Raw genomic sequence first — 22,802 nt, 5'->3', positions numbered from 1 at the left:
AGATTTACGCCAGAGGTTATTTGAATCCCTGCAGTGTAATAAGTTTGATGCGGATTTCCTAGCCTCCGGGGACTGCACTGGGGCAGAAGAGGTAGAAAAAGGCTAATGAAGGCCCACTCAATCCAAACTGAGACAGCCAGAGGGAGATGATTAAAAGGAAGAGCCTTGCTCACCTGCAGGCAGAGAGAGCAGATCTGAGGCTGAACTCGATTTCCCACAGAAGAGGTTAAATTTCTGTTACTTCTGGCTGCTTTGGGCGTGGAGTGCCCCAGAAAGGGGAGAAGTTCGGTAAGTGGCCCAGCTAGAGAGCGAGGTCTCTGCAACCCAGTCAGTGGTGGAGGATGGGGGGAGAAGCCCAGCTGGGCCGCTGAGGCTGAGGGCCTCACAAGGGGGCGCTCTTGTAAGGACATGCTATAACACAAACTGCATTTGGTCCTGGCGTGAGGCTCCCCATAGAGGGAATGGCAGTGGGGCATGCTCGTGCTAGGGCAGCCCTGGGCTTCTAACGCTGCGGATGGAGGGTGTGAACTAAGTTTAAGGCACTGTACACCCCGCTGTTAGGACTTGCTTTCCAATAGCAGCCAGAGCAGACTCACAGACTAAAAGCGTGTAATATTGACACCTAGCGGCCAGGAGACATTTGCTCTCCTTCTGCTAAATGGTGATGAAAGATATTGGGCGTTAGGACACGAGCCCAGCAAGGCTAGTCCAATATTCTGCCCTGGGGGTGGGGGGGTGGGGTTGCAGAGCGAACCTAGGGGAGAGGTTTGCATTTGAGACCCCGGAGAGCTAAAGCCAATGCTCACTCCACAGCACGTTGGAGCTTCTGAAGAAGCCTGGAAGGTTCCCCATGGGTTAAAAAAATTCAGACAGCTGTGATTTATTATTACATGAGTTGCAGTCACACCAAGTCTTCAGCAGAGATCAGTGCCCCCCCCCCCCCGGTGCAAAGATAAATGAGACACACTCTCTTGGCTGCATAGCTTACAACCTACAGAGATCAGAGGGGTAGCCGTGTTAGTCTGGATCTGTAAAAGCGGCAATTGTCCTGTGGCCCCTTATAGACTAACAGACATCTTGGAGCATAAGCATGCATGCATCTGAGGAAGTGGGTATTCACCCACGAAAAAGCTTATGCTCCAATACGTCTGTTAGTCCATACGGTGCCACAGGACTCTTTGCCAATCTACATAGACACTTTTTCACAGACAAGAGGGACAGGGAAGAGAGGCACAGAGATAAATACAATAATAAAACCGCTTTTGTCATAAATATAACGGGAAGGGTAAACACCTTTAAAATCCCTCCGGGCCAGAGGAAAAACCCTTTCACCTGTAAAGAGTTAAGAAGCTAGGATAACCTCACTGGCACCTGACCACAATGACCAATGAGGAGACAAGATACTTTCAAAGCTGGAATGGGGGGAGAAACAAAGGCTCTCTCTGTCTGTGTGATGCTTTTGCCGGGAACTGAAAGGAATGGAGTCTTAGAACTTAGTAAGTAATCTAGCTAGAGATGCCTTAGATTCAGTTTTGTTGAAATGGCTGGTAAAATAAGCTGTGCTGAATGGAATGTAGATTCCTGTTTTTGTGTCTTTTTGTAACTTAAGGTTTTGCCTAGAGGGATTCTCTGTGTTTTGAATCTGATTACCCTGTAAGGTATTTACCATCCTGATTTTACAGAGGTGATTCTTTTACTTTTTCTTCTATTAAAATTCTTCTTTTAAGAACCTGATTGCTTTTTCATTGTTCTTAAGATCCAAGGGTTTGGGTCTGTGTTCACTGATGCAAATGGGTTAGGATTTTTATCAAGCCTTCCCCAGGAAAGGGGGTGTAGAGTTTGGGGAGGATTTTGCGGGGAAAGACGTTTCCAAGTGGGCTCTTTCCCTGTTATATATCTGTTAGACGCTTGGTGGTGGCAGCAATAAAGTCCAAGGGCAAAAGGTAAAATAGTTTGTACCTTGGGGAAGTTTTAACCTAAGCTGGTAAAAATAAGCTTAGGGTGTTTTCATGCAGGTTCCCACATCTGTACCCTAGGCCAATCTACATAGAAACTTTTTCACAGACAAGACGGACAGGGGAGAGAAGCACAGAGATAAACACAATAATAAAACAGCTTTAAAACAATTAAAATCACATTTACGTATGATTAAGGCTACGATTCTGTCATGGGTATCTTTATTAAAAGTCACAGACAGGATGCAGGCAATAAACAATAAATGATGGATGTCCAAACCCCACTGCCTGGGGTTGAATTACTGGAATGTTCAAGAAGTCATGGAGGGCTCATAAAAAAAAATAAATAAAAATCACAGCATCTGTGACCTCTGTGACAAACTCGTAACCTTACTTATGACAGCAAATATTACAAGGGAACATACAGGTCTAGTCAGGGCCCCATAGTGATGGGGGACACGCACACACAGTACCTGTCCCAAAGTGCTTATAATCTAGACAGAGGAAGATCTCATTTTAAAGATGGGGAATCCAACCCCAATGGCTGGATCTAGGTCCCCGGTTACAGGACCGGCTACCGCTGAGCTGGGAGAAGGAAGAGAAGAGGGACAATTGCAATAGGCCGGATTGTAAAACAAACCCGGACGGATCCCCCCACACGCAGGCTGGAAGAGAACCAGGCTTTGGAGACCAGCAGGCTGTTCAGAGGGACACTGGACTAGCTTGAAATAGAGACAGATCATTAGAGCCCTGAGCGGATACAAACATTTGGATTCGCATCGTAATTAACTTGTATCCGACCCGCGATCCGCACTCCACCTTTTAAAGTCTTTTGTTAGTCTCTACGGTGCCACAAGTCCTCCTTTTCTTTTTGCGAATACAGACGAACACGGCTGCTATTCTGACACCTTTTATAGGTGTCCACAGCAGCACCCAATCTCCCTGTCAAAGGCTTGCACGGATAGAAAAATCCAGATCCACAGCTGATCCGCAAAGATAGTAAACAACCACATCCACGGATATCCAGTGGATTGTCCCTGGATTTGCAGGGCTGGACAGATCATCACACACTAGCTTCTCTACAACTCCCCTCTCCAACAGTGGCCAAGGACAGGTGAAACTGAGACACGTGCTCAAAGGAAAAGGCAAAACGAGTCAGAGAAACCACGTTGGCGGGGGCGGGAGGGATAGAGAGCAGCTACCTTTCAGTTTTACCCATTTTCAGGGTGATTTGCAGCTGTACGAGCTCCCAGCCCTGTAAACACCAGGCCACATGAGTAACTCTGCTCACTTGGGTCCCCGTCTTCTGATCAGCTGTGCAGAGCTGGGCTCCCAGCAGACACCACTAAACACAGATCTGGCTGCCCTCTGGGGGTAGTTCCACACCACAAGGGCTTCCTGAATCCAAGCCACCGCTGGGGCAGCGTTTTTCAGACCTGACGGTTTTCCAGGTCTTCTGCTTGCCTCCCCCTCCTGCCCAGAGCCAGGGACAGAACCCAGGAGTCCTGATTCCCAGTGCCCCCTGCAGCTCCAAAAGTTTTCTTCTAGTTCCAGTCCTCACTAAGAAGCTGCTTTGCTGGCCAGCAGGGAAGCGCCCATGAACTGAATGAGAAATCCTGCGTTTAGAGATCGCCTTTCACTGAGGCTTAGAGGCCAAGGAAAAGCCTGGGGGATGTATTATCAAAGACAGCAGCACCCGCACCCCCTAGGAGCTCTGAGACTCATCCCCCCGCCCAGCACTTCCAGAACTGTTTGCTTCTCCTCCCTGAACACAGACCAGCCATTCTGGAGGGCAAGGCCCCCGCAAGGCACTGCTACAAAGGAAGTTCACAACTTACCTGCTTGAAGACCCCCCACTTTCTGTGCCGCATCCCCTGCAGATGACCCTCCCCCCCCAGCCATCTCCCCCTCTCTGAGCACAAGGAGTGCTCTGAACTCCCCATATTCCAAGCCAGGCAACACAAGCCCCTAGATAGCTAGATGACCAAAAGCCCGCGATTTAGTCTGGAAGAAGAGTGGTGATTGGCTATCATTAGCGTACTGTCCCCTGACTGGACACAGGGTAGGGCCGTTGTATCGAGTAGCAGAGAACAGAGCTGTCGCTCACGAAAGCTTATGCTCAAATGAATTGGTTCGTCTCTAAGGTGCCACACGTCCTCCTGTTCTTTTTGCGAATACAGACTAACACGGCTGCTACTCTGAAAAGAGAACAGAGTGTAGCAAATTAACAGTGATCAGCATGACGGGCGGGAAACCACAGGGCTGGGAGGGGCCCCAGCTGGTCTCTTATGTATTTAGACAGCTGCTGTGTATTCCCTCCCAAACACCTTGGGGTTAAATCAGCGGTAGCTCTATAGGCATCCATGGGCCAGATCCCCGGATGAACCCACTACGCTAACCATTAGACCGCACTCCCTGCTCAAAGCCAAGGATGGACCCGCCAGCCAGTAACTGCTCCCCTGCGTGCTGCTGTCTAGGAAGTAGTTTGTATCACCCGCTGCCAATGGGCGTGTGTCTCCATAATAACTAGACTGTTTGTGGCCATCTAGTTTGCCTGCCTGAATGACGCAGGTCAGAGAACCGCACCCCCCAAAAATTCCTAGAGCAGATCCGCCCTGGGCACATTTCCAGGCCACTGGGCATGAGAGAGGGGCCTGGAATTCCCCTCTTCCCCAGCTGTAATAAATAAAAAACAGGGTGCCCGGTTCCACCCACTTGAGGGAGGAGCATAGCCCTGGTTTTGCTTGATCTCTTCTGCTTCTTGAGGAGAGGAGCATGGGCTGCTGCATCTGTTTTCTCTCCTGACAGTGGAGGTGTTTTCAGGGTATTGCTGTGTCTATCCATACTGCCCTGGGGCCCCAGTAATCCCTCCCTCTAGTCTAGTCTGTAAATTCTTGTACCACAGCCCACGGGATTACCGGTGCTTGCCTAGAGCAGTGGTTTTCAACCAGGGGTACATGTATGTACCCCTGGGGGTACGCAGAGGTCTTCCGGGGGGACGTCAACTCATCGAGGTATTTGCCTAGCTTTACAACAAACTAAAATTTCATACAGGCCATGACTTGTTTTTACTGCGCTACGTACTAAACACTGAAATATAAGTACAATGTTTCTATTCCAATCAATTTATTTTATAATTCTATGGTAAAAAATGAGAACGTCAGCAATTTTTCAGTAACGTTGGGCTGTGACGCTTTTGTATTTTTATGTCTGATTTTATAAGCAAGTAATTTTTAGGTGAAGTGAAACTGGGGCATACGGAAGACAAAGCAGACTCCTGAAAGGGGTACAGTCGTCTGGGAAGATTGAGAGCCACTGGCCTAGAGGACAGTGAGGGTACGTCTACACAGCAAAGAAAACCGTGTGGCTGGCTCCTGCCGGCTGACTTGGGATCTCGTGGCTTGGGCGGTGGGGCTGGTTCATTGCCGTGTCGACTTCTGGGCTTGGGCTCTGGGACCCTCCCACCTGTAGGGTCCGGGAGCCTGGCCTCCAGGCTTAGCCCAGGTGCCTACACAGCAATGGTGCAGCCCTGAAAGCCTCAATCAGGTGGCACAGGCCAGCCCCAGGTGTCTAGTTGCTGTGTAGACATGCCCTGAGTTTCAAGCAGGCACCAGGCTGGGTCTGGCACCACATGGCCTGGCCGACTGTCTCCGTATTTATCCTGTGCTCATCCTACCGCCTTCCTCAGTCATCCCCACTGAGTCAGAGTCACCCAGGGAACAGCCAGACACAGGGAAACATGAGTCACCCATATGTGACGGTGCAGAATTTGAGCAGTGGTGTTGTAGCCGTGTCAGTCCCAGGATATACAAGGTGGGTGAGGTGAAATCTTTTACTGGATCAACTTCTGCTGGGGAGAGAGATGAGCTTCTGAGCTACACAGAGCTCTTCTTCAGGGCTGGAGAAGGTTCTCCCAGCCTCACAGCAAAATGCAGGTGGCCGAGGTCGCTGTGACGCCGGGAGCGTCTTACCCAGGCCTGACAGAGATCTCCGTGTGCCCCAAAAGCTTGTAAAACAGGAAGATGTAACACAGAAACCATTGCGCTTGTGCCTGCATCCCAGTGCCTCAACCAGACAGCCTCAGTTTCCCCCTCTGTGAAATGGCACTAATGATTCTGCCCTCCTTTGTAATGTGCTAGGAGATCTATTTTATGAAAAGCGCCAGGTACAAGCTAGGTATGATTAATTATCATTATGATTATTACTAAAGATTGTGAGGTGTTCAGATACTCCGATAAGGGGAACCCTGTGGGAAAGTTCACCTTTTTCTGCAGCATGGGGCATGGGCCACTTGTAGCTTTAAGCTAGAGTGAATTGTGGATTCTCTGTAACTTGAAGTCTTTAAATCATGATTTGAGGACTTCAGTGACTCAGCCAGGGGTTAGGGGTCTGTTACAGGAGTGGGTGGGTGAGGTTCTGGAGGTCTAGAAGATCATGATGGTCCCTTCTGGCCTTAAAGTCTGAGTCTTGCAGACAAGTTATATCTGCCCCACTTCCCCATCAGACATCCTCACCAGTACCCCACTAGATACCTGCCACTGTGCCCAACAGCAGTGAGTAAGCATCTTAGCTGAATGTTGCTATTAAAACAATTAGCAGCAAAATAGTTAACATTGAGTTGGACACCATTAGGTTTCAGAGTTAACACAAGTGGTGCTGAACTGTGCAGTTCACCGGTAATGTATGAGGCTCTCTGCAGATTCAGGGACCATCTACTCTATGAAAGTGATTTGTTTTAGGCAGCAGGTCCCCTTGAAACAGTGACTGAAAATAGCTTAACCATTTCAACAGCATTACAGACGATAATGAATAATGTTTTTTGGGTTTTTTTTTAAAGCAGTTCATTATGCGATATAAAGGCATCTCTGAGTTCTGGATTGGCCTAAAGCGAGTATTGGCACTGACCTGGCAATGGGTGAATGGCGAACAGTTCAACAATCTGTGAGTCCTTTTCAAGCTAGTCACTTTGTTGGGTTCCAAATGGGAAAAGGGCTGAACTCGGGCAGATTAAAAAAATTTGCAAAAAGAAAAGGAGTACTTGTGGCACCTTAGAGACTAACCAATTTATTAGAGCATGAGCTTTCGTGAGCTACAGCTCACTTCATCAGATGCATATCGTGGAAACTGCAGCAGACTTTATATATACACAGAGAATATGAACCAATACCTCCTCCCACCCCACTGTCCTGCTGGTAATAGCTTATCTAAAGTGATCATCAGGTGCCCACCTGATGATCACTTTAGATAAGCTATTACCAGCAGGACAGTGGGGTGGGAGGAGGTATTGGTTCATATTCTCTGTGTATATATAAAGTCTGCTGCAGTTTCCACGATATGCATCTGATGAAGTGAGCTGTAGCTCACGAAAGCTCATGCTCAAATAAATTGGTTAGTCTCTAAGGTGCCACAAGTCCTCCTTTTCTTTTTGCGAATACAGACTAACACGGCTGTTACTCTGAAACCTTAAAAAAATTTGTTACTTCCAAAATCACGCTGATTACTTTTCTCCTTTGTGACATTTCCCCCCAGCTTTTGGGGTTCATCCCCATTGCTGACCTAGCAGATCAGCGGGCTGCATGCCTTTCCCCTCTAACGGGCAGCTTAGGTGGAAATGAGAGACCCATGGTATTTCCTGAAAAGTTCAGTAAGGATTTAAGCCCAGATTTTAAAGGTACTTAAGCGTTACTCAGAATTTCAAAGCCTAAATAACTTAGGAACATAAGTCTCAGTTTCAAAAGTGCCTTAGGCATGTAAATCACTTAGGCCTTGCACTGCTGTGCAGAGGAGCAGTGCCTAAATACCTTTCACAATCTGGACCTTAGCCCTTCCACCTCCTCCCTAGAGGGGAAGAAAGTGGGAAGAGAGTCTCCGGTGCCCATGCTGAGTCAATGCCAAGTGCAGAATGGCTGCTGGTGAAGAATCTGGCAGGATAATCACTGAGGTCGTAGCCGGGCTGCAGAAATAACCATGCTTGTAACCCGGCTATGTTAAAAGAGTTAGGTGTCTTGCATTGCCAGTGTGGATGGACGACCATTCCTTAACCCTGCTGGAGATCAACCTGTTAGTCTCTTCCTCCCCACCCCTCTTGCCGGGAAGAGTTCGAGTGGAATGAGTGATGCAGGAAGGGGGCGATCCTGAGGGGTTTCACTGGACGGGCCCCTCTGTCGGGGCCCATACCTGGCCCCGGCCCGACTCTAATCACCCGGGCGTCTCCGTCGCAGGTTTACGGCAAGAGGAGGAGGTGACTGCACGTACCTGAGCGACGGCTTTGCCACCTCGTCGTGGTGCTCCACGAAGCGCTACTGGATCTGCAGCGAGCCCGACGGGATGCGAAGGGAGGACGCGATGCCGGGCGACTGAAGGGCGAAGACTGGGGAAACCCCTCAAGGCCTGGCTGCCTGACTCTCTCCAAACATCGCTCCAATAAGATCCTCAATTGAGCTTGACAGATTTTTTTTTTTTTTTGGTAAATAATCCTTTTTTCTAACTTGCTCTTTATTGTGGCCCCTGTATAGCCCTCTTAGTCCTGGTTGCGTAACTGAGACCTGGTCTACGCTTAAAACTTAAAACTCGCTCCGGAATGCTGTAGCTAGGCCGACGTAACCCCCAGTGTAGACGCAGCTCAGTTGCCCTCGCTACCGTCACTGGGAAGGCAGTGTTCCTGCAGTGATGGGGAAACCCCTTCCCCCACGGTAGGATGTGTCTGCTTTGGGGTTATGCCAGCGTAGTCTGCTGACATGTCCCCATACTGCAGACATGGATTAAAACCCCTTCCCGCCTCCCCCTGCTGTTGTGGGTGCATCTACACTGCAGTAGGGGTATGTGATAAAAGCAATGAAGGGGCAGCAGCACTGGGCTAGTCGCCCAGGTCTTTACCCTGGGTTCCAGCCCGTGCTTCTGTGGCATCATTGCTCCAACCCTAGCTAGATTGAAATTAGCCTGTGTATGTTTTACGTCTACATTAATGGCCACCAAACCCTATGATTGCAGTGTGGACGTACCCGCAGCTCTGCTGTGCTGGCCGAGCAGGAAGGCAGCGCTGCCTGAGGACAAGCTTAAACAGCAACCGGCTAAGAAAATCACCCTCCCTAAGGAAGGAAGCTGCGGCAAGACACAAGCCGCCGGGCTGTGGGTTTTCTTCGGCGGTTGCAGAACCAGGCTCTGTTCGCTCCCGCGGTCTCCCAACACCGAGAAACAAAGCTGGGAGTTAAGGCGAAATGGGACCGGGATCTGAACTCCCCAACGGGCCCTTTGTTGAGGCGTCTAGTGATGCCTCCTGCATAGGGTCCACTGTGTTGTGTTGTCTCCCAGATCAAAACGTGGGAGCTGCATCTTTGACGGAGAGTCTCCATTGTGGAGCCAAGAAGATAATTAAGGAGGGCCAGAAATGGAGGCAGGTTCAAGTGGAAATCGAAATGTCTGTATGTTTGAGAGTGTTAAGGCCTTGCTGGGCTCATTGAGACTGGAAAGGGAAGGCCAGGCATGCGTGCAGGCCAGAAGAAGTTGATAACTAGCTAGGTGTGCGAGCAGCAAAGTTATGGAGTTGCCGGCACCCTGTGAAGAAGCTGTGGAGCTGTCCAGGAGAAGTGTTCACTTTGTGAGAAGGCAATAGGTCTGTACTAGCAATAGGAATTGTGGGTCGCTGTCACCCTCGTATCCCACCCACAGGAATTTGCTTACAAACTCATAGGCAGAGCGGATGCCTTTTAATCTAACAGAGTTATCTTTCAAGGTGAGTTCGAGGCAGAGAAGCTGAGGTCTGTAGAACCCTTTTGATTGCACTTGACTTTCCCCGTGATCAAGTTTTTAATCAGTGAGCAAAACAAACTGCAAAATCTGATTCAGGGTAAGCAGGTGGGTTTCCTGACCTTGCTAAAGAAACTTAGATAAGGGCAAAGATCAATATGTGCATAAAACTCTAAGACTGAAGAGTCTTTAGATGCTTTAAGGTTCACTTGCAAATGTTGCTTAAGGATTTAAATCCCCTTGGACTCACTTGCCAGCCAAGTTACAAGTACTTTTGTGGAGGACAAGATGTGTATTTTCCCCTAGTTTGAGGGGGGCTGGGTATTTTCCAGCTACATCATCTGCTCAAGCCATGGCGGCGGAATCTAAATAACTGAAATGTATAAAGCCTCACAACTAACGAAAAATTAATCGTGTGATGCCATGGAGTGTTTGCTGTTCCCCTCTTTAATGATTTGCTGTTTACTTCTTTTGTTTTATAAAGTTTGCTATGACTTTGTCAGTCCTATAAGCGAACAGTGTGAAAAACCAACCAACCAAACAAACAAAAACCCTTGTATTTTTTTCATTCTGTTGTAATTTGCTCATAGTCATGGAGTTTAAGGCTAGAAGGACCCTCTTGTTTTATTCAGTCTCTCTTCCTTCATTCTAACTTAGAGACAACTGAAATTTTTCTAATGAAAAGTTTGTCAGAAAACAGAATTTAGTTGACCATTAACTTTTTTTTCCAGAAACTTCGTTTTCAGTGACTTCATATTTTAGTTTTCTGAAGGGTTTTTGTTTTTTCCCCCCCCCAACACAATTTCAGGGGGGGGAAGCCCCAGTGGTCTTCAGAATTTTGTAAATGTTTTGAAATTGTGCTGTTTTTTTTTGTTTCTTCTCTCCATTTTCTGGCTGCCTTCCAACTTTTGCCACATGGAAAACAGTAAATGTTTTCCATGTGGCAAATTAATATGAATATTAATTAATTAATTAATTAATACTTAATATTACTTTCTGAAAGTAATACTTTCACTTTTAAATGTTAACGTAACACAAAGTATTCCTTAAACGACCCTCCTACAAACCCTTTCTCACTCACGGTCTCGAAGGTGGAAGAAATGGGGAACGAATAAAAACATGTAAGCAGGCAAAGAAAGTTTTGCACTTAAATTGTTCTGTTAGGATGTTTAAAAATGTTTGAACGGGGTTTTTTTTTGTTTCCTGTGGAAACTTTTGCAGGACAAACTGCTGCTTTTCCAGCTACTTTCTAGTCTATATTGTTTTGTTTTTATTTTTTCCTCCGGCCTAGCACCATCTGATGGGCCGGATTAGACATTGCAAAGCCTAGGTTTGCTGCAGGGCACCCTAATCTTCTGCTGTGTAGCTAGAGTGGAGACCAGCGCTGGGAGAAAGGTGAGTCAGAAGCAAATTGTGTTTGAGATTAGGCGGGTGACTCTTCCACACTATCCCCACGGGAAACACTCACTGCAAGGATTAAAATGGAGTGGGGGAGCTAATATACTAATCAGTGGTACAAACTCAGTACAGGGGTTCTTGTATAGATTTAACGTATCTAACTCTGTAATTACTTGCACTTGTAATTAAAATAAAGCCCGTGTTCATGAAGATCTGTCCTCCTACAGCCATGGCCTGCGAAGTGCAGCTCGGTGTATGTTCCATGCACATGTGCCTTTGCATGCAGACAAGTTCATTCTGTGCTTACACGTGTCCCTTGGGGGTAGCTCTTTCTCTTTTTTTTCATTGTTATTTTTATTTTTTATTGTTTTGTTTCATGATTTCTGTGTGTATATAAAGTCTGCTGCAGTTTCCACGGTAAACATCTGATGAAGTGAGCTGTAGCTCACGAAAGCTCATGCTCAAATAAATTGGTTAGTCTCTAAGGCGCCACAAGTCCTCCTTTTCTTTTTGCGAATACAGACTAACACGGCTGTTCCTCTGAAATCTTTCTCTTGTGTATTTCTAAAGCGTCCCAGCACTGACAGAGTGGAGGGTGGCGTTTTCCCAGGCCCAGCAACGGCCCTCCACCTTTGAGAACTTTACCCAAAGCCCGAACCTTAGTCCTGTGTGTTCCTTAATCAAATAGGGGCTTCGTTAATGCCATTTATATCAGGACCGCTTCTCTCTGGCAAATCCATTTAAAGGTACCACGGCAGATTTCACCACGAATCTGATTCTCCTTCCACACCCCACAGCTGTTTCCAGTGTCAGGGGCCGATAGTGAGATCCTGCAGAAAAACAAAGAAAGTCACCAGGGGCATCTAGATCTATCACCTCGCTCCTAGAGCAGGACTTGCTTGTTGTTTAGTAGCACTTGATTCCCCCCGCCTCCCCCCGCATAGGGTTCAGATACCTCACCAAGCCTGTAAGGAACTGATAGGGAGAAAGAGAGAGAAACAAACCAACTGTGATGGGGATTAGTCTTGTTGTTTCATGCACGGCAGGAATGTGCAGAGACAGTGTGGGGGGAAAGGGGTGACAGCTAGTGTAACCCAGGCCTGCTGGGGGTTGTGCCCTGTCCCTGTCTAGTGGCCTAGAGGTTAATGAGTCTGCTACAGCCTCGCTTTTAGCTCATGCATCAGAGCAGGGCTAGTCAATTATTTGTTTGCCAAGGTCCAGATTGCTTGGTCAAAGCCTAGCCAAGGGCCGGACTCCAGAGAAACCTTTTTCACGCCACACTAACAATAATAAGTGAACGAAAAGATTTAGCGGTCCGTTCAAAAGCATCTGGAGGTCCAGGTTTGGCCCGCAGTCCGCCTACAGCCTACCCCTGCAGCAGATTCTCATGCGCTAAGCTTCAGAGGTCCCAGGTTCGATCCCACCCGCCAGTGACCAGGCTCTGGCGCCGTTACCCAAGAGCCTCATCAGAACAGAATCTCGGTGGACGGGGATCTCTGTTACAAACCTGCCACGAGGTTGGGAGAGGGCGGCCATGGCTACCGAATTACTTACCCACCCACTCTGCTGGGCTTAGGTGAAACGCACACACCCAGAGTGAATGAGAATAGACTCTGCCCATCTCTCCTCCGCAACTTTGTTCCCTCTAGCTGTCATGGGCTCCCCGAATCCACCAGATTAATTATAAGCCGTGTACTCCGCTTCTGCATAGGGTCTCCCATCAGCCAAACCGTGCCTCGCTTGACAGAGCCTCAAACTTTCTCTGCCCCCCTTTTTTTTGGGGGTAGGTGGCAAGAGCAGGGGGCATGAGGGAGAATTACTATAACTGTTGTGCCTAGGAGCCAGGATCCCATGGTATGAGGCGCTATACGTTAGTTACTAGGTGTATTATAGTAGCACCTTTGCGCATCGGCGCCAACTTCTCCTAGCACTGGTGGGTGCTCGCGCCCCCCTGCCCTGGCCCTGCCCTCCTCCTGCCCCCGCCCTTCCTCAAAGTCCCCACCCCAACTCCGCCCCCTTCCTGCCCCTATTGGACTCCTTCCCCAAATCCCCGCCTCTTCCCCTGAGCGCGCCGCGTTCTCGCTCCTCTCCCTCCCTCCCCCAGCTTCGGCAATCTCTACGGCACAAAACAGCTGTTTCGCGGCAGCAAGCGCTGGGAGGAGAAGCGGGGACAGCGTGCTCAGGGGAGGAGGCGGAGGTGAGTTGAGACGGGGGGGCGGGGTGGGGAGCCAGGCTGCCAGTGAGTGCAGAGTACCCACCAATTTTCCCCCGAGGGTGCTCCAACCCTGGAGCACCCATGGAGTCGGCGCCTATGCCTATGAGCTCCAGTCTGGGAGCAGGACCTGGGTGTGCTAGGAGCTGTACAAACACAGAACAAAAAGACAGCCCTTCCCCAGAGAGTTTCCAACCTCAGTATAAGAACAGATGGAGACAGACCGGGGAGTACAAGGGAACAATGAGATGAAGGTCAATGGATGACATTGCAGGTTGCATGCACACCTATCGCATTGGAGTAAGACTGCCGTTTCAGCTGGAGATGTTGCGATCACTCCTTTTTTTGTGGCTCACTTTGAAAATACGGCCCTTAACATGTGAAGCCGAGGACGAAAGTGACCTTCTAGTTCCAGCCCAGCAGAGGTTTGCATTTGGCCCCACGAACAGCCAGAATGATCAAGTTACAAGGTGATTCCAGACTTAAATTCAAAACAGGAAATACTCACCCTGTTTGATTTAACAGGGAACCATCCAGCCACGTCCAGTTTCTCTTGGAGGTTGTCAGGTGCAGTCCAATCCAAATAGGGTATTTCCCCCCTGTGACGTTATTTATGAATGCCTGTAAAGTGTAGGCCAGGTATACCGATAAATGTAACTGCCCGTAATTCGAAAGAATTTAGGCTCCTTCAGTTGGTTTTGAAATAAATGGATATAAGGAGCCAAAATTACCTTCAAGGATCTAGCCCTAAGTTTTGAAGTTCTGTGCCCAAAAGAAAGCAGAGTATCGGACATGCAGGACCCTAGATACTGTAGCTCTGCAGCTATGTATCTATAACTTTCTATATAGTAATGAGTGAATAGACACAGTTGTGGCACTGAATTTTAGCTGTCAAACTCTTCCAACTACATCCCCGTGGCGTTTGGAGCGGAACTTTTTGAAACAGTACGCGCACAAAGGGATTTGCACCTCTGTATACACCTCTGTGGACGTGGGCCTTCGTTTACGCTCAGGATTATCAGAAAATGGCCAGTGGGATTTCACTATTTTCACGTGCTCCGTACGGCATCTTAAGCCCAACGCTGGTTTCCCGTGGCAGTTGTTTTTACACTCAATCCTCCGCACTTATCTTCTGGAATGGAATGATTCTAGGGTTTCCTGTGGGTGTTTCCATCCTCCGGAGAACTCTTCTCCCATCGGGGGGAACCAGCTTGGCCTTTGCGAGTCTAACCTTACAGCCCAGGCCTTGGGCTGGTTGAGCTGCCAACGTGACTCTAGACTAACCGATTACCATAACGTGAGTGACTCAAGTGAGGTGAGAGCCTACCCGGTCCAGGGATTAGGATGCTTGCTGTGACTCAGGACGCCTGGGTTCTGTTGCCTGCTCTCCCACAGACTCACTGAGTGATCTTGGGGCAAGTCCCTCGGTGCCTCGGTTTCCCCAGACGTACTGAGGAAACTGGGACACAAAGGGAAATTGCCCATCTGTCTATCAGGGCTGATACTGACCCATCTCATGGGGTGTTGAGATTAAAGCATGGGAGGTGGTCAGATACTACAGAATTTGGGGGGTGGGGGAGGAGAGAGGTTAGAAGAGCACTGCATTTTGATAGGTTGAGCTCGACATCTCTCCAGCTGAAGTTCCCATGCCCTACTATTGACTTTACCATCTCACGCTGGTCCTGGGTCACGAGCATTTGAGAGCTCTTCACCGAGCAGTCGTCACGACTCTCGTTCCAGTTTTTGCTGTCTTTAGAAAACCAGTAGCACTTGTCCCCATGCAGCAGCCAGGTCAGGGGACAGAGTCTGCACCCGGGGGCCTCTGGAAGGGGAAATGTAAAGAGTTGAATTTACTGGGACTAAAGACTCAGCAAAACTGTGCAAATAGTTTTGGAGCCTCCCGGCTAAATATGGTAACCAGGGACTTTTCTCTCTTGTAGAATTTCATCTGCTGGGAGAAAAGCCAGAATTGGAATAGCTGGAGGGTTGCAGGTCTAGATAGAGGGGCACCAGCAGAGCTGTGGGATGGGGGCACCCCAGGGCTGGGCTTGCAGGAGCTGTGAGTTAGGCGTGAGGGGCGCTGGCGGAGCTGTGGGGTGAGGAGAGCCCAGGGCTGGGACAGCAGGAGGTTGTGGGTCGGGACTGAGGGGATCTTGGTGGGGGGAAAAGAGTGACAGAAACCCAGATGTGAATTAAGGTCTCCTGAGGCCCTGGACCAGAGGAAGTGGGGAGGCCCTGGTGCTGGGAGTGTGGCCCGGCTCCACCCCTTCCGTCTGCGGTCCCATCCCCATCCCGCCCCTTCTGCCTGCAGCCCCTCCCACAGCTCCCCCCCCCCCCCTTCTTCCACATCCCTGCCCCCATCCCACCCCTGGCCCTGGCTCGTTCCTCCCATTCCCCATGGCCCCACCCCTTTCTGTCCTGCCCCCGCCCCTGCTTGCTCCTTTCTGCCCCTTTTCCCCACTGCGGAGCTGCGACCAGAGAAGCTCTGTTCCCCAACTCCTCCAGCCCCAGGGCCACGGTGGGGGCGGGGGGGGGGAGGATTTTTCTGTGGCCCCCAAATTGGCTGCAGCCCCTAGGCATGGGTCCCCTGGGCCCGTGCGGTAATCCACCACTGCAGGGCTCCCACCCCGACACCTCCCAGCTGTGTGAACGCCCCCCATCAGTAAACCCTGTTCCGAACAGTGGGTCAAATGCCCCCAAACTGCCTTCTCCTGGAGTTCGGGGAGGGGAACCAGCCTCTCAGCCTTCCCTCCCCCATCCTCAGCTGCTGGGACATTTCAACCGCTACAGGAATTGGGGGGAGGGAAGGGGAACCACACCCACCCTGACCTACCCTGCTTCTCTAACCAGTTCCCTTTCCTCTTCCACCCCCATCCGAAATAAGGGGAAGCTGACAGCCTGCGTGGGAAGGTCTGCTGGCCTTCGAAATAATTGTCATCATGTAGCCTGATCTCCTGTGCAAGGCAGGCTGGAGACCTTCCCCAGCCCAGTAGCATCTGCTTGAGCTGGAGCACGGGGTGGGGCTGTTCATTTTTCAGACAAGGTTCAGATGTGCAGGTCTGCAGAGAAGGAGCCCGGAATGGCCCAGATCAGCCATGCTGGCATTCAGGGGAGCTTGCTCGCAGAAACCTTGATGTTGTGGGACCACGCGAGGCTGCTCTCGGCTTGACCCAACCCCGCCCCGGATCTGCGAGCAGCACCCGTGATTTGGGTTACAGGGAGCTCTTCCACGGACGGAGCCGGGCGGGCGGAGGGGAGTTGCGTTTACCTGCTGAGCTGCTCCGGGGGGAGTCGCACAGAAGCTGTCTTAGGTGAGACGCCAAGCTGGAGTTGCAGTCTGTACCATGTCCATTTCTCTCGGTGACCCTATCGCTCTCGGGGGCCACGGAGGCTGCGCTGGTCTCTGCTTTATGGCAGGCGCCCTGAAAAACTTTATAGCAGCATCGGTGTGAATGATTTAGGGTTGGAATGGTGAGAACACGGGGTTGTAATAGACCAGGGATCTCAAACGCAAATCACCACAAGGGCCACATGGGGACTAGTACATTGGCCCGAGGGCCGCATCGCTGAAACCCTTTCATACAACGATACACAAGTATAGTAAAAAATGAAGAGTAATATAGTATGCTCTTAAAAGTCAACGTATGAACTTTCTTAAAACTGTAACGCGAAGAGGGGTTTTAATAAAATATAAACACCTGTAACTATTCCTTATGTGGTCAGTAACACTGATGATGATCTCTACACTAACAGTCTATCAACATAGCTGCAATGGCAGGAACTTTTTAAAGTAACTATTCATACAAAATGCGTTGCCACTTTTAAGCAACATTCTTCCCAACTACTCACAGCAAAGAATCACACATGCTGAACTTCATACCTCAGACTGCTCGTCTCGTCCATGAGGCCCCGCCTCTTCCCCGCCCCCATTCCAACCCCTTCCCCAAATCCCCACCCTGACCCCGCCTCTTCTTCGCCTCCTTCCCTGAGTGCGCCGCATCTCTGCTCCTCCTCCCTCCCTCCTGGAAAGTCCTAAGCGCCGCCAAACAGCTGTTTGGTGGCGGGAAGCACTGGGATGTAGGCGGAGGAGCAGGGATGCAGCGTACTGGGGGCGGGGGGGACGGGAGCTTGGCTGCCGGTGGAGTCAGCGCCTATGGTGGGCCGCAGGAAATAATTCTGTGGGCCGCATGTGGCCCGCAGGCTGCATGTTTGAGACCTTCTGTAATAGACTATTTTTGAGGGTCTATTGACTGGTACGGAGTGCGGGGGCAGATATGGGGATAGATAGATAAGGTGGTGTGGGGGAGAGTGGATGGATAGATAGATAAGGTGGTGTGTTGGGGGTGGATAGATAGATGGCTGTGTATGGGGTTGGATAGATAGATAAGGTGGTGGTGGGAGGGTGGATGGATAGATAGATGGCTCTGTTTGGGGATGGATAGATAGGTAAGGCGGTGGTGGGGTGGCTGGATAGATAGATGGCTGTGTACAGAGATGGATAGATAGATAAGGTGGTGGTGGGGTGGCTGGATAGATAGATAGATGGCTGTGTACAGAGATGGATAGATAAGGTAGATAGATAGATAAGGTGGTGTGTCGGGGGGTTGGATAGATAGATTGCTGTGTATGGAGATGGATAGATAGGTAAGGTGGTGGGCGTGTGGATGGATAGATAAGGTAAGGCAATGTGTGGGGTGATAGGGTGGTGATAGATTGATAGATAATGGTGAAGGGACAGATAGACAAGGTGGGGTGGGGGGATAGATTGTTAGATAAGGCAGCATGCAGGGTGCTGGACAGATAGAGAAGGCGGTGCGGGAGCGGGATAGATAGTCAGATAAGGTGACATGGTGGGGGACAGATAAGGCAGTCTGTGTGGGGATTAATAGATGGCTAGATCATTCATTACAAACATTCAGGTCCATTTCACATTAGCAAAGGGAAAGTTGTCCTGAATGAGTCACTTGAATGGCATACGTCAATGTTTTCTTGTTCATGTGACATGTCCTGCCTGGGTGAAGTATTGAGTCATCTCTTAGCAACTGGAATAGAATCCTAAATTGAGTTCCTGCCCCATGGTTACAGCATTAGCCTGGGACCTGGGAGACATCCCTGCTCTACCAAAGGCTTCCTATGTGATCTTGGTCAAGTCATTTTGTCTCCGTGGGCCTCAATTTCCCCATCTGTAAAAGGGGATAATAGCTCTGTCTCACAGAGGATTAATTTTAAGGTTGTTCAATGTTCAAGATTGCCTAGTGCTCAGGAACTTGGGTAATGCGGGCCTGAGGGAGAGCAGCACTGTGGAGGGACACAAGAATGTTGGATACCTCGCTGTACCCCCAAACAAGTGGATGGGTGGCCTCGAGCTACTCACCCCAGACGCTCAGGGCCATCATAGCTCCCAGCAGGACGACGTTTGCAGCCCAGCTGACCCTCTGAGCTATCTGACGCCAGCGGGGAAAGTGATGGCATTCTGTAAGAGTGATGGCATTTTGACTAAGCACTCTCTGCTAAGGTTAAGTGAGCTAATAATAATTATAAAAGGGGCTGGAGCTTAGTTAGCTCCTGCTGGTTCAGTCTGTCTTTAAAAAAAACCTCCAAACTGAGACAGGTCTCCCTTATTGTGATAACAGAGACCAGTTTGTTAGACAGAAATATGCCATGCTTCGGAGCCCCCCTGTGACTGTCTAGCCAGAATGTTGCATTGTAACTTCTGGAACAATAGAACTGATGAAGACTATGAATTTTCAACAAAAACAAAACAATTTCCCCCAACCCCCCATCACCAAAAACTGAAATATTTTGATTTGGAAATGTTGCTTTATTTCCTCGTGGGACTTGTAGTTCAGGTTCCTTCTCATTCTCCTCTGTAGGCCAGGCTCCTGGTTGGACTACATCTCCTATGATACCCTGTGGTCTCCTCTGTTGGGGGGGAGAAGATGGGCATCAGGGTGTCCCTGGGCCCCGGTGCATCATGGGAGATGTAGTCCAGCTGGGGAGCCCACCCATAGAAGAGACTGGGCACATGAAGAAACTAAACTGCAATTCCCATGTGGCACCAGGGCAAAGAGTTTTATTTTCAGGCATTCTGGTTTTTTAACCAAAGAACCGACGTACATTTTCTGCAGAAAGCAAATGCTGCTTGCAAGCAAAAAATTATCTAGCCGAAAACCCAATTTTCCATTGAAACTTGACTCAACAGAAACATTTCAACCAGTCCTCCCTGTGAATTAGTAGCACACAGGCTTACACCTCTTAGGCCTTCGTTGTCTAATATGACTCTAGATGGTCTCACCGTCCATCTAAATAATGGATTCATTTGTACTCCTGCTATGTTTCATGCCTCGATATCTACCACCCACATTTTTTCCTGCATTACCAGGCCAGTATATATTCTTATCAAAAACTCAAGGATGTGTTAAATCTTGTGACGCAGGCACCAGCTCGCAGCTCTGACTGGTAGCAGTCCAGTCACTTGTGGAAGAAAGGAAGAAACGCACAGGCACTAGTCGGCCTCATTGCGGTCTTCGCTCCTCTTTGTGCTCTCTCAGCCTGTGACCTACATGAGGCTCAGCACAATGCCTGGGGTGTGAAGTGAGAACTCTGTGGGGAAAGGCTACAGAGATGAACGGCCAGCTGTCACTGAGCTGAATTTGTTGCTGGTTTAATTGTGTCAGTTTAGTTTGGTGTCAGCCCTGATGGGAACGCTGGGTGAATACTGTTACCAAAAAAAAAGAGCAACCTTTACTCTCGGATGTATTAGCTGGAGCGTTGTAAGCAAGACGCGAGGAGTATGGTTCTGCTCTACTCAGCACTGATAAGACCTGAGCTGGAGTACTGTGTCCAGTTTTGGGCACCACGCTTTGGGAAAGATGTGGACAAACTAGAGAAAGGCCAATGGAGCGCAACAAAAATGAGTAAAGAAAACAGGACTTACGAGGAAAGATTAAACAAACCCAATTTTTTTAAGTCTGGAGAAGAGAAGACAAAGTGGGGACATAACAGACGTTATGTACATAAAAGTTTGTTGTAAAGAGGAGGGTGATGAATTGTTCTCTTTAACCACTGAGGACAGGACAAGAAGCAACGGGCTTAAATTGCAGCATGGGAGGTTTACGTTGGACATTAGGAAAAACTTCCTAGTTGTCAGGGTAGTTAAGCGCCAGGGACCTGGGGAGGGGAAGTTGTACAATCTCCATCTTTCGAGGTTTTTAAGGACAAGTTAAACGAACACCTGTCAGGGATGGTCTAGAAAATACTTAGTTCTTCCTCAGTGCAAGGGACTGGACTAGGCGACCTATCGCGGTCCCTTTCTGTCCTACATTTCCATGAAATTCTGAAGTCAGTGGGAGTTCTGCTATTGACTTCAGTGGGGCTAGGACGACACCGTCGGCCGTGGGGCAGGGTTAAGGCCATGCAAAGTGAATGCTACTCCACTTAGGGGGGGTGGGGGGGATGAGAGCTTTAACGGGCCATGCTGCCCCTAAAGTGAGGGATAGTGGCTGAACAGGAGTGGATGATTCATTTTTGCCTCTGGTAGAGAGCTCTGGTATGAAATTAATTTGCCCCCTTGCAGCCTTCAGCTGGGGAGGAGAGGCAATAAAGTGGGGTCGATTTTGCCACCCCGGAGGGGGACGGGAATTCCCCCCAACCCCAGGAGGGGGTTTAGCTGTTACAGGCAGAGCTGTGTCATAATGCACTGCGGGAGGTTTGTGGGGATGTGTTAATGTGACCGATGCACTTTGAGTATTGGTCACACACAAGAGAGAAGGAGAGTGATTTCTCTCTATCCTACGGAGAATCGACCACCTCCAGCAGTAGACACTGGAATCATTACCCCTCGTCTCCTCTTGCCCCCGACCCCCAGCAGATCTTCCATGTCTTCCTGCAGCGGATGCCCCCAATCTCTCCACCTCTCTCTGTACCTCCTCAGCCTCTGCCAGAATCTGGTCCCAGCTACCCTAGGGCAAATACAGAGTAAAGCAGTTAACTGAGGAGAGTCACTCCAGATTTACAGTGGAGTCACTGAGACCAGAATCCATCCCTGACTGCACTGACTGCAGTGGGGGTCGCTCCAGATCGACTAAGATCAGACTCCAGCCCTGAATCTATTGATGTCAGTGGGGTCACTCCAGATTTACAGAAGAGGTCAGAATCTGGCACTGAGAGCTCACTCTGGATTTGCACCGGTCTAACAGATGAGAACCTGGCCTTAATTCTATTTCTGTTAATGATTCAATATTTGTGTTGTAGTCATTCCTAGCGGGCCCCTCGCACTGAGCGCCGCTGTACGCACACGGTAAAAGAAGAGCACCTAAGATTTTGCAATCTAGTTTAAGAGACGATGTTACAGGGGAACAAATCAACAAGACCACTCAAGGCTCCCGCTAAAGTAACCAAGAGCTGAATCAGTAAAACACTGAAATCCTAGTCCTCCCAGATTCTCGTGCTAATTACTGCTCATCCTTCCCCAGACATGCCCATTGCACCTCTTTCTCTGCTCCTCGATTTGCCCCCATCTGTCCCACACACAAATCCCATAGCGAAACCTGTACATTTCCTTTCTTTAACCAGGTTTCAGAGTAACAGCTGTGTCAGTCTGTATTCGCAAAAAGAAAAGGAGGACTTGTGGCACCTTAGAGACTAACCAATTTATTTGAGCATGAGCTTTCGTGAGCTACAGCTCACTTTAACCAAGAATCCTTAGAGGTCCTATCCTACAACTCGCCTACGTTCAGATCAGTGTGTAAGACTACAAGCGGCCATGAAGGGTTCTGAGACACATCACTATTCAGCAGGTTCTCAGAGCGCTCTCTATTGTGTTAAAGGATTACAGATCCCAATCCAGACCCATGGGCCAGTGCTTCACCTGACACTGAGCAGAATCAAGGTGCTGTACAATCTCCCTTAAAACTCCCCGTGCTGCGGCATGCCTTAGAAATACAGTATCACGACCATCGTGAGAACATAGGTGGTAAAATGCACTTACTGAGGTGGTGAGAAGGTTGGGGTCGGCTGGTGAGGGACGAATCTCCACGGATGTTTAAATCAGCATAGACTATTTCCCCAGCCATGGCTGGTTCAGCCGAAGGCGAGTGCACGCCCAGGGGCTGGGGCTCTGAGAAAGGGGCAGCTGCTTCTTTATATGCGAACGGAGACAGGTGACTCAGCCAACATCAGGAAGTGGTATCAGGCAGAGGCTGCTCAGTGTTTTTTTTCCCTACCTTACTGAAGGCTAATGAAGACACCGACTCCATATTCTGCTCTAGGGTGATTATGTTGCAGAGCCAGAATTTTTGGGGTGAAAGCATATTATTACGTTCATGGCATATCCAGAGACAAATTAGATGAAAAACATAAAATATTGTTGATGGAAGATTGCAACGTAACAGGACTTTAATGCTGAGAATTTAAAACGATGACACATAAGAACCCCAAAACAGCGAGAGACAAAACAGGCTGCTCCCTGAGGCAGAGAGGCACAACTCAAC

General features: G+C 49.3%; 2 protein-coding genes across 2 annotated transcripts in view; one reads left to right on the top strand and one right to left on the bottom strand.

Moving 5' to 3' along the window:
* The window catches only part of LOC140898353 (C-type lectin domain family 2 member D), a 125,348-nt gene that overhangs the window by 57,348 nt on the left and 45,198 nt on the right, over positions 1–22,802 (top strand). The gene's annotated exons all lie outside the window — the stretch shown is intronic.
* Positions 11,416–22,415, bottom strand: LOC140898349 (killer cell lectin-like receptor subfamily F member 1). Its single transcript, XM_073312054.1, has 6 exons — positions 22,301–22,415; positions 18,686–18,784; positions 16,580–16,741; positions 14,979–15,133; positions 13,820–13,932; positions 11,416–11,929 (listed from the first exon to the last, which is right to left on the bottom strand). Exons 1-6 carry the CDS (start codon positions 22,383–22,385, stop codon positions 11,806–11,808), a joined length of 738 nt encoding a protein of 245 aa, XP_073168155.1. The 5' UTR covers positions 22,386–22,415; the 3' UTR covers positions 11,416–11,805.

The sequence above is a fragment of the Lepidochelys kempii genome, chromosome 14, assembly GCF_965140285.1.
Source record: "Lepidochelys kempii isolate rLepKem1 chromosome 14, rLepKem1.hap1, whole genome shotgun sequence".
In the NCBI taxonomy this organism is placed as follows: domain Eukaryota; kingdom Metazoa; phylum Chordata; order Testudines; family Cheloniidae; genus Lepidochelys; species Lepidochelys kempii.
Note: the sequence above shows the minus strand (reverse complement) of the source record. Positions and strands in the feature narration are given on the sequence as shown.

What these genes read in the sequence shown, in the direction of transcription:
- LOC140898349 (XM_073312054.1), bottom strand. Translation starts at nt 22,385, where the DNA reads ATGGCTGGGGAAATAGTCTATGCTGATTTAAACATCCGTGGAGATTCG. An exon ending in GATGGCCCTGAGCGTCTGGG is followed by an intron (nt 16,742 to 18,685) that starts GTGAGTAGCTCG and finishes GCTGCTATAAAG; the next exon opens with TTTTTCAGGGCGCCTGCCAT. An exon ending in TCCCTGTTAAATCAAACAGG is followed by an intron (nt 11,930 to 13,819) that starts GTGAGTATTTCC and finishes GTTTTTCTGCAG; the next exon opens with GATCTCACTATCGGCCCCTG.